The sequence below is a fragment of the Varanus komodoensis genome, unplaced genomic scaffold (assembly GCF_004798865.1).
Source record: "Varanus komodoensis strain SLA01 unplaced genomic scaffold, ASM479886v1 scaffold68, whole genome shotgun sequence".
NCBI lineage: Eukaryota > Metazoa > Chordata > Lepidosauria > Squamata > Varanidae > Varanus > Varanus komodoensis.
In genome coordinates, this window is record NW_025336321.1 from 3,332,451 (window position 1) to 3,343,232 (window position 10,782).

The following is a 10,782-nucleotide window of genomic DNA, read 5'->3' on the forward strand; positions in this document are numbered from 1 at the left end:
GCCTTCACATCTCTATAATATGTATCCTTTTTGAGATGGAGCAACCAAAAATGTACAAAGTATTTCAGTGTGGTCACACCATAGATGGGTATAAATGCTGTATGATATGGGTAGCTTTGTTTCTGACCCCCTTCCTAATGTCTCTCCAACCCTGATAGGCTCACCTCTGTTTTACTTTTGTCATGGTTTGCTTAGGGAGTCCACTAATACACAGAAACAGCTTTTAAATTTTTAAAAATAAATTTAAAAAATTATTTTAAAAAATAAAGTCAATGACTGGACTCTCTATCTCTTTCAGAAAATTAATCAGAAATACTTGACCAACAAAGAGGAATTCAGTACACTTCAGAAACTTGTCCTCCACGAAGTGAACAATGAAGAGGCCAAGGTTAGACACTCGGCCACAGAGGCCCTCCTGTGGCTTAGAAGGTAAGCTGCTAAACACTTGGAACCCAGTCGAAGGCCGAAAGAGTTACTCAGATGGCATCATCAACAGCATATTCATTTCTGAGCAGAGTCTATCAAGCTCAAATAGGGCTGTCTTTCCAACTGCAGTGCATCCCTTGTCATGCTTACCTGATTAGGTTCACAGGGTTGGTAAGGGTGCCTTTCTTGCTCTTCATACGCTTTTTGGAAGCCCTGCATGCTGCTCTCAGGCCTCTCTGCACACAGATGGCACACAGACTTTCAGCCTGACAGCACTTCCTAAAACATCCTATTTCCACACTGTCTAAAAGAACAGATGCATTTCCAGAAAATAGATTTGCACCAAATGTGTGCCTGTTTCTTTCATAGCTAGTGTTGCACATTTAGAAACAATTGTTATAATTTAAATAGAAATACAGTGCAAATCACTTTAAAGGGGGAGACTGGGGCCAGGTGGCCCATGCATTTGCCTGTTCAGTCCTCTATTTGGTTGAAGCACAGTTTCAGGCCGCCGCCGCCTCCTCCTCCTCCTCCTGGGACTTTATTTTTCAACCAGATTTAGACAACACAGACCTTAAAATGGAAGACACCTTCAAACAGAGGACTGTTCCCTGTGAAACAGGACACATGGCCACTCTTACGGGCTGGGAGTCTGTGTGTGGGAGGCCCTGCAAGTGCATGTGCATTTCTAAAGCCTTCAGAGTAACAACGGGCACTGTTGCACTTACACCTTAGACACAGCCAGTTCCTGCTGGGAGCAGTGAGGGGCATTTTGCCTGCAGGTGTCCTGCCCCAGCAGGACTTCCTTGAATGCCCATATGACTGCAAAAGAACTTGCATCGCTGCAAATATTGAAGAGCACCAGCATCCTCTTGGACACCTTGCACCGTGAAGAAGGTTAAGTGCAAAATTCACCACTCCCCACAAATGCCTTTCACATTTTCTCAAGACACAAACCTGAGAAAATGCAAAATTGGGAAGCGAGTTTTAGCCTGCCTCTACTTGATCGGGGGAACTTTTCTTTGTTTTGAAAAGAATGTTACTTGTTTAAATAGGCACTCCACTCACCACCACCTGCTTTTGCTTGCCTGTTGCCCTCAGGGCAGATGCTCGCAAGCTTCCAAACTCAGAGGCTTACATGCTCCCAGTGCAAGGCATAAAGCTCAGCAGCAGCAATTGCTGCTGCACCTCACACCCTGCATTTTCTTTAGGCAGCTGTTTCCCCCTGATTAAGTACCAGGGAGGGGAATGAAGGTAGGCTGTGACATTCATGGGAATTGGCATAAATCCTCAGCTGTAACTTCCTCCTCTCCCTGCCCTGGCATGACCCTCCTTCTCTCCTGCCAAGGCCCAGTCGCAGCCACCAGGGTGTGCAGCCAGTTTGGTCCTTTCTGTGGCGGCTCTTTGGGGGTGGATGGAGTTGGCTTTTGGTGTCCTAGTTCTGAGATCATAGCCTCTTCAAACTGGCCCCCCAAGGAATGGTATGGACACCCAGGAAACATCAGAAAGCCCTAAGATTGTGCCCTTAGTTGCCAGTGTTTACAATTAATGAATGCAGTTTACAAAATGAGGAACAGTTTACAAATAACCTTGTGGAACTGTAGGGTTGGAAGCCACCTCAAGCACCAATGCTTTGCTGATGTGGAAGAGCTCCCGCTGTAGCATCCTTGATACAGGATTGTGGAGTCCGATTCATAACTCAATAAGCATTGCATAATAGAACATCTGCATCGCATTAGCCATGTCTTCTTTTTACAACTGTATTTTAAAGAAACAATTCAAAGTGGTAATCCTCCCTTTAACGCCACTATTTTGTTCCCAACAGGGGTTTAAAGTTTTTGAAGGCATTTTTGACAGAACTACGGAATGGAGAGAAGAACATTCAAACAGCACTGAGTGAGTACAGAATATTTTGTGAAAAAATACAGCACATCAAAATCCAAACTGGGGTGAGGGCGGGACATCTGTCTTCTCTGATTCTTTTTTCTCATGAACATGTGTGCCAAGGGAGAGGAGAGTTTATCATGGAAACCAAACTTGGACATTAAACACATTTGTGTTCAGAATAATAGGTGGCTTTTTATTTCTTTAAGTCTGTTTGGCTGTCTCTGCAGCCTCCTGCCAAATTACCTTCCTTTCTTTTGATTGCAGATAATGCTTACGGCAGAACCTTACGGCAGCACCACAGCTGGGTCGTCCGCGGCGTGTTTGCAGTGAGTCAGTACTGCTTTCGAAAGCTCTGCTGTAGGGCAGAGGGAGTCAAAGAGGCAGGCAATCCAAAGCCCTGCTGGCTCTCACCAGCCAGGACAGGAGATGTAGTGGCAAAATTCCTCTGGTGATGTCAGTGATGCTTCTTGGTCTATACTCTAGCCTGGCTTAGCTTAGGGTTAGGAGTCTCTCACTGGAACCAAGGGGCTTTGAAGTGAGGGGATCCAAGGCCGTCTCCACTCCTGCCCTCACTCCATTTCAGAGCCTAATCTGGACAGCTTCCTGCACACATACCATAGAAGGATGGAGTTGGAAGGGGACATTTAAGCTATCAGGTCCAACTCACTGCTCAGTTACCAAGGGCTTACATACCACCCCACTTACACAGAGCTCTCCTCTGCATCAGAGGGCAACAGCGCCCCATCCATAGCCCATGTGGCTGGTGCATTTATGAGTTTGGATTGCAGTTCCTGCTGATGATGCTGTCACTGTAAAAAAAGAGCCCACATCTTTAATCTATTCAGTTTATAAGTCACATACACACACTGGGTTCACTTTTGTGTATTGAAGTGTAACTGCCTGCCTTTCTGGTCTTTGCCTGGCAAGTTGTTCTCATGGTCACAGCTGGCAGAAATACCCCGGTGTATCTCCTCTTTGTCTGCAAATCTCTCAAAAGTTTACCAGCATTGACTTTGGGCAGGTGGATGGGTTGGCTTAGGGAGTGGATGGGGGCTGGCTACTCAGGGGGACAAAGCATGATCACAGTTAGCCTTCCTGACGCCCCAGTGTAATACTGTTAGCAGAGAAAGCTATAGAGATCTCTGGGAATGCTGGGTAGGATTTTTCTCTTCCTTTCCTCTCTTCTGAGCCCAGATTCTTTGCACTTTAAGATGGCATCACCCTCTGCTGTTTAAGGTGAGAAATGATGCTGGGATCCTAGATATAGTTTCTTCTTTTTGGGATTTGATGAAGGGTTTTTTGTACTATTTTTTACGCTTCTTAAAATGTCCTGTACTTCCTCCTTCTTTGACTCTGCAGCAGAATCAGGAAGCTTGTGGACTTGACATGGTAGCACAAAACTTGTCTGAGAAATAGTAGCCTGCTAGATCATCCCTACAGCACTGCAGTCACAATGGCAACAGGCTGTGCGTGTTTTCTGTTTAGACAGAAAAAGGCCTGGGGATGCTGGAAGATACAAGATTTTTTTCCTGTCTGAGTGTGCATAGGATTGAACCTTGAATGTTTCTGCACTTTGAGAAGCATAACATTAAATAGTGGATGCCATAAGAGGGGTTGTTAACCCTTTTAACATAAGGGTTAAAAAACTGTTACTTGTCAGAGGAAAATAGAAAATTAGACTGCATACACTTCACACTAAAATCCTTCTACATCTGTGAATTTGACTGCTGGATGTGATTAATTGATTCACCTTATGAAATATATTTTCTTCCCATAAGCTTTGAGCCAAGATAAATTGGTCAGTCTTTGCTAGGTTGCACAGTTATACAAATATGAAATTTAACTTTTTACCTCTCCCTCATCTTTAATACTGGATGGATTTGAATGTAATTTTAATGAAGTTTTTAAAATTTGTATTACATTTATTGTGGTTTACCCAGAGAGCTTCCGCTGTGGGTAGTATAGAAAGAAAATGAATAGATAACTGGGATATTTGTTTGTTTGTTTATTGCATTTCTGCCCTGCCTTTTTTCCTCTTGCAAAGAAGCCAAGGCAACCTACATGGACCTTTTTCTCTCCCTTTTATCCTCACAACGAGACTGTGAGGTAGATGAGCCTGAGAGTGAGTGACTGGTCCTTTCAGTGAGCTTCAGGGCTGAGTGGGGACAAGAGCCCAAATCTTCAAAGTCTCAGTCCAACATTGTAACCACTACACAATCCAGGCTGTCAGAAATACATGGAAATAAATAGATCCCGTACAATTAGTGGATGATGTTGACCTTCTTTCTTTCCTTCTGCAGCTTGCGTTAAAGGCATCTCCCACCTACGAAGGCTTCCTGGCTGCACTGTGTGTTGATGGATATGACCCTCAGGACGAAGCTTTTTATAATGGAATGCAAAGGGACCTTGATATCTACCTTCCAGCCATGGAGAAACAGCTCAGCATCTTGGACGCACTGTATGAAGAACACGGCCTGGAGTCAGACGAAGTGGTGTGACCTCCAGCTGAATCAGTGCCTCGCAAATTCAGGGATTGTGTCTGTTAACATAGCTTCTTTTCTAGAAGGCTATTTGTGTTTGTGTTTTTCCATACGTGGGAAGGGACACAACGCTTCCTTCTTTTTTATACACATTTTTTTAAAAGTGCTTGTTTCTGTTTAAATGCAAAGGTGCTATGTAATTGGAGAAGATTGTGCCTACCTTTAGGGCAAGTCCCTGAAGCCGCACCTCGTGGCAGTCACTCTGTGGCAGGCCAGCCGGGGCACTGGCTCCAACAGCTGATGCTACGGAGCCCAGTTCAAACCTGCAACTGCAAAACCCAGTCTGGATTTGCCAGCCCCGTGTCCCACGCAGGTGATTGTCCACTCAAGTCTTTCTCGTAAGTTAAGTCATAACCAGAAAGCAGGGACTCATGTCACAACTACCTCCCCACGCACATGGGTGTGCACACACACTATTACTGACTTCATCACTACAGGCTGAAGCAGTTGCTTGGCTGTATCTGCCACAGGTGTGCATCTGTTTGCAGCGGCTGCAGACCATGATGGTGGCTGACCTCATAATATAGTCAAGGTTGGGGCAGGAGCATCCCAGGTTTCCAGTGTGGCATTTTGATGCTGACTCAGAAGAATTGGCAGGCCGTGATTGGTCCTGGATCACCCGTTTGCAGTGCAAATAGGTGTGTGTTGGAGGCGTTTGTACCTGTCTATGAGGGGCTTTGCTGTGAGATGTGTGGGAAGCTGATGCTGGAAGAATGCACCAGTTCACCCAATATTTTCCAGTGCAGATGCTCCCTGATGCTCAGACAGACGCAGTGCAAGTCCTCATGCCAGCCAAGAGTGTGAGCCCCGACTGCCTCGCACCTCCTCCCCCTTGCAGGACAGTGCCGCTGGCCCTTCCCTTGGGGTGTGCATGCCACTGTCCTCTTCCCATCACTGCTCTGCTAGTGCTCTGGAGAGCCATGTGGCTGGCCGAGCGCTTACAAGAACCTCTCCAGCTGCCCGGCCTCCTCTGTGGCTCCCCATCCCTTGCCGGAGGATTCGAAGCAGGAACCAGAGGAAGGGGGCTGAGAACAGCTGCCCATCTCTAAGCATCCCCACAGAGCAAAATAAAAGGCAGGTAGCTTCCTTCCTGTGACATGTGGCACAGTTGGAAACTGGGATCAGGAGGCCTTTGGGAATACTGGCTGGAATCACGGCTTGGAATAGCCTCGCCGGTGTTTCCAAAGTGGTGTTTTAATGCTGAGCCAGAAGAAAGCTGGATTTCAGAAGGCTAGTCTTGAAACGGAATCCATGCTAGTGGAATGGTGACTAATTCTTAAAACCTTGTTTATTTAAGAGGTGTAGAAGCTTTTTTTAAAAAAAAAGTTTAAATGTAAGCAGGAACAGATCAGCATTTTCTTCCCACTGCTCATCTTTAAAAGGATAGGAGGATTGTTTGATCAAAGGTGAAGAAGAACAGTCTCCATACAGTTAGATATAAAATTAACATCTTCATCCAAGGTGCATAGCCAGTGTATGAAACACACACACATGCAGATACGCCGAGGCTGCAGTTGTGCAGATATCAACTTGTGGTGCTTCTGATCCCTTACAGACAAGCTAATTCAGAATTTTCCTTTTTACATAGTTCAAAGGAAGGGGAACGTTGAAAGGAGCAGTGGCCAGTGTTTTTTAAGCTAAGGGCTACTTATATTGGCATGGCCAAAAAAGCAAGAGCCAAGTCCGTGCTGCCGTCTTTCTCACTCCCATGTCAGCAAGTGGCCACTGCAGCCTCTGCTTTGAAGCTTCTCCTCCCTCCTGCTGCTGCTTCATATTCTCCCTACGTAGAGAGTACCATGTGGGAGGGCCTGGGAACCATGTGATGCATCTGGGGAATGTGGCGGCCTGTCGGAAAATTGTTGTGTAGGAGAAGGCTCTCCAGAGAGTTGGGGGCTCTGCGGAAACGACCCGGAAGTGTACTCGGAGGCAATATACGAGGAGATTATTTGTGTGGTTGCTCAGCTAGGTTCTTGGATCCCTGCAGAAGGAGGAGGCATGGCAGGCTACGTCACATGGTGGTGGTTACAGCTGCCATACAATAAGCTTACAAGAACCCACTCTTACGGTGATGGGCATAAGATGCCAAACCCAAGAGGTGTCTGGGTGTCCTGTGCAGAGTGAGAGGGTGGCGGAGGCATCGTTGCCTTTCCGTCCTCCAGCCCTGTGTTTTAGTTAGATGGCCTTGAGCAAGGGCATCTCAGAGTGGGAGGGAAGGAGGCTGAAGAGGCTTCAGGATACTTCATATCCTAGTCTCCCGTCTCCTTTCCTCCCCTAAAATCCACCCCCCAAGTTCACTTTCCCAAGCTCAGAGAGCAGCTGGCACAATTCTTCCTGTGTTAGATGCATGGGGCTGAGAGAACAGAGATGTGGTCTCAGATTTGGGAACCTGGACTCTCCTATAGGTGCTTGGACAATGTCTAGGGGCCCTGGGATTGCTCTCTCTCTAGCTGTGTTAGGTCCCCCAGCCATCTGAATCTATCTGAGAGCTTAAGCACAAGTTACTTGGAGTTGTTCTAAGCAATGCCAGGCTTTTTGCTTTCTTTTAGTGTTCAAAGCTGTGGGATGGGGAAAATGGGGACAGGAGAGCATGCAGAGAGGACGTCTAACTCTTTGGTCCTCTGCAGAAAATATCTCTTTCTGCAAATAGCAAGAGTGAAAACATGAAAGTAATTGTGAAAAAAGTAGCAATCCCAGCAAAAAGGTACAGGAAACAGTAAAAAAAGTAATGCCAAACAGTAAATAAAAATGTTTTTATGATAGTGCCATGTTTACTTACTTCTTTTCAGGATTGCAGCAGGGGAAGGGACTCCAGATTGGCCCTTCTAGTGCTTGGTTTAATTTCTTTTGCACCCTGATGTCGCTTTAAACAATGCTTTGAAGTAATGTTTGGTTAGGCCTTCAGCATTAAGCATGGTTCCACATGCATCCTACATAGGACCAATCTGTACAGGCATTCATATTCCAGACCTCTCCTGAGTTCTCCCCCCCACCCCCCCAGGAGAAATATGGCTGAGTAACCATAAAGAGAAACATCCCAAAACTGAATTCCTGCACAAGATACCCTTTTTAAAATTGTTTGATAGATCCATATTATACTTGAAGCATGTTTCTGGGTTTCCGTTGCCTTTAGAATAGAATTTTAGGAGCACTGCCTTAGGGAAAAAAACCTCTAAAATTCTAGAATGCAGTGGGTGTCTGAATATAGATGTCAAATTATCTGTTTGGACAATGAATGGCCAATCTGGAATCTGGAAATTTCAGAAAAATTATCCTGTTAACAAGGCAAAAGTGCTCCGATTCATAAACCTGTTTTCAGCTATTGCCATGAAAGTCAACAGAATTGTTTCAAACACAGTCATATTTTACCAAACTGCAACTGGTACTATTTATCTATTCAGAGCATTTATACTCTGCCATATGAATCAATCGGCTTTTAACTCATTCGTTGCAACAATGTTCAGACAATATATTCTGTGAACTGTGAGTGCTCACCCTATCCTTATACCTATCTACTCTCCTGAATAGTTTCTGAGAAATGTTTTTGCCTTTTTACTATGAAGAAATCTCCTCCATGAAATGGGATGGGGCATTACATTTATCTTTTGAATGTATAGCACCTTAATTTCCAGGCACTTTATACATATTTTTCTTATCAGCAATCTCAATGGGGAACTTTCCCACTTGTAACCTCTTTATATGTTAATGCCCTCAGCAGCAAAGCAGTAACTTAAATAGAAAAGAATGGAAGACTTAGACCCTCACGGTGCAATCCTATAATGTCTACTCAGAAGTAAGCCCCTTTGAGTTCTGTTCAACTTGCTTCCAGGTCTATATGGTTGCAGTCTAAATTTACTTCAGGCTTTGATTGGTATTATAGAAAGGTCGCAGCATTTGAGCTGGAGTAGGAGGCAATGTTTAAAATCCCTTTTACCATTCCAAAGTGACCATCCAAGATGGAGGATCACTGCTCTCGGCTCTGTAGTTCTTTGCTTGGAGCCCAGTTCACATAAGCAGATTCCACAGACAGATCTGCTGAGCCATGTGTTGGGGAACATGGACTTCTATGGCAGAACTACCACCATGACTATCAGTCCCAAAGCTTTGCTGCTAGGAGAAGAGGCTGCTGGTCTTTTTTTTCCCCCTTCCTTTCCACCCCACCCATTCTGGTTAATCCACAAAAAGGACCTACATTAGACGGCTGGTATAATCAAGGTCTCCATTTTAGGCTAGAGCTGGAGACTGTATCACTGACACTCCCGCAGTCAGTATTGTAGTCCAAAACATCTGTAGGGACACAAGTTGGCCACCTCTGGCTTAAGCTGACAATTGTCCGTTGTCTGGTAATTGACACTTGCATCAACTACTTTAAAAAACACTTTTCCATTTTTTTCACAGACCCTGATTGTTTGCCATTTCATTGGGTTTGTTCCTTGTGCAGAAAAGTCTTCCTCGCTTGCTGAATGGCTGGTTGTTTTCTCATATGGTAAAACTTCTCTGTTAAATGAAGGATTCTGGCAACCTTTCACAAAATACAGTCACTTTTTGAGAAACTGTGCTTTTATGCTATGGAATGCTGGCTTTTATAGTCACCGTGCTTCTATCAAGTGATGGTAAAGCTTAGCATGGATGACATGGGGGATACAGAATCCATTATGTGGGGATAGTAAACAAGGCCCCAAACCTATCTGCCCAGTTATGGAAACAGCTGGGTGTTTTGGCGCCATGCTACATGAATATTCCACAGCATAGTAAGCCAAAGTGCTTGACTTAGAAGAAGGCCACGCACACCTTTCAACTCGACAAGGCATTTCGTGTTGACAGCTGATAACATCTTTCATTGCCAGAGCGTGATGTGACTTTTGTAAACCTGGCTGCTCCATGACACCATGGTACATTCCCATCACATGATTCATTTTTCAAGGCTGGCAAGTTATATTCTCAGGGATTTGAGCAGCAAGGCAAAAATCCTGTAGTTTTCAATGTAAAGAGAAGCTGATTGCTCTTTTAAATACGTTGTAGTTTCGTGTCAACCTTTTGTGAACTGTACTTCTATTCTAAGCAGGCTGTTCAGCACATTCTGTGTGAGACTGAAGAATCCACAAGGAATCGGACAGCTTGTGCTGTACTGTATGAACTGCTGTTGGTATGTTTCAGCTTGTAAACTGTATCTTTGTAATGTAGCTTATGACTGTTGGATTTGATTGAAGAACCAAATTTTTATTTGAGGCTTTCTGTTCCCCTCCCTCAGAGGTACTATGTATTACATTGTTTTGGTATTTTGTAATATTCCTTTGTTTTAAAATCGTTAATTACAAAAAGCAGTTTGAAAGCATGGCTGCATGTTGTCATATTCTAAAAAGCTGCAAGTTTTAATGTTAGAAATACTAATGGTTACCAGATACGTTTGAGGATCTTGAAGTTACAGAAGGATCCATAATTTAAAACGATTATTACTTTTTAAAGACAAATAGGGCATCATGGTAAAAGTCATAGCAGGAAAATTGCACCCATATTATTTTTTTTTATTATTTCCACCCTTCCCACTTCATTGATCATATTGCATGGCTTGAAAATGATCAGTACTTCTTTTGAAAGCGGTCAGCACTTTGTCAGCAACGGAGCATTTCGGCACAATCCCAGTCAAGTCTCCCATTGACCACAATGGCATGTTGACTGCAATTAACTGTTAACAATAAATCTTTTGATTTTTATTGTCTTAATGTTGCTGCAGTGCAGTGATTATTTCTAGCCATGGGAGAGCTTAGTTCAAAGTCTCACCCCTATTTAAATGAATCTTTCCTGCCTGCACAAGAGTTGTGTTCATGGATGCCAAGTGAATGTCAGTAGGTTGGTGGGACCAGTGGCATGTCTGATATCAAAGGCAGAGCCTGTACATATGTAGGACTGGCAGAGAACAGTCCTCTATTTG

At 44.3% G+C, this 10,782-nt stretch overlaps 1 protein-coding gene across 3 annotated transcripts in view; it reads left to right on the forward strand.

Moving 5' to 3' along the window:
* The window catches only part of PLEKHA8 (pleckstrin homology domain containing A8), a 31,132-nt gene extending 20,559 nt beyond the window's left edge, over nt 1–10,573 (forward strand). For 2 of the 3 annotated variants that reach the window (XM_044450678.1, XM_044450677.1), the window contains exons 11-14: nt 299–429; nt 2,252–2,322; nt 2,578–2,639; nt 4,614–10,573. In XM_044450678.1, the coding sequence (XP_044306613.1) occupies nt 299–429; nt 2,252–2,322; nt 2,578–2,639; nt 4,614–4,811 (462 nt within the window). In that variant the 3' untranslated portion in view covers nt 4,812–10,573. Of the gene's footprint in view, nt 1–298; nt 430–2,251; nt 2,323–2,577; nt 2,644–4,613 lie in introns of all 3 variants that reach the window. The other variant, XM_044450679.1, reaches the window with a different exon arrangement.
* Nucleotides 10,574–10,782: the final 209 nt, after the last annotated feature.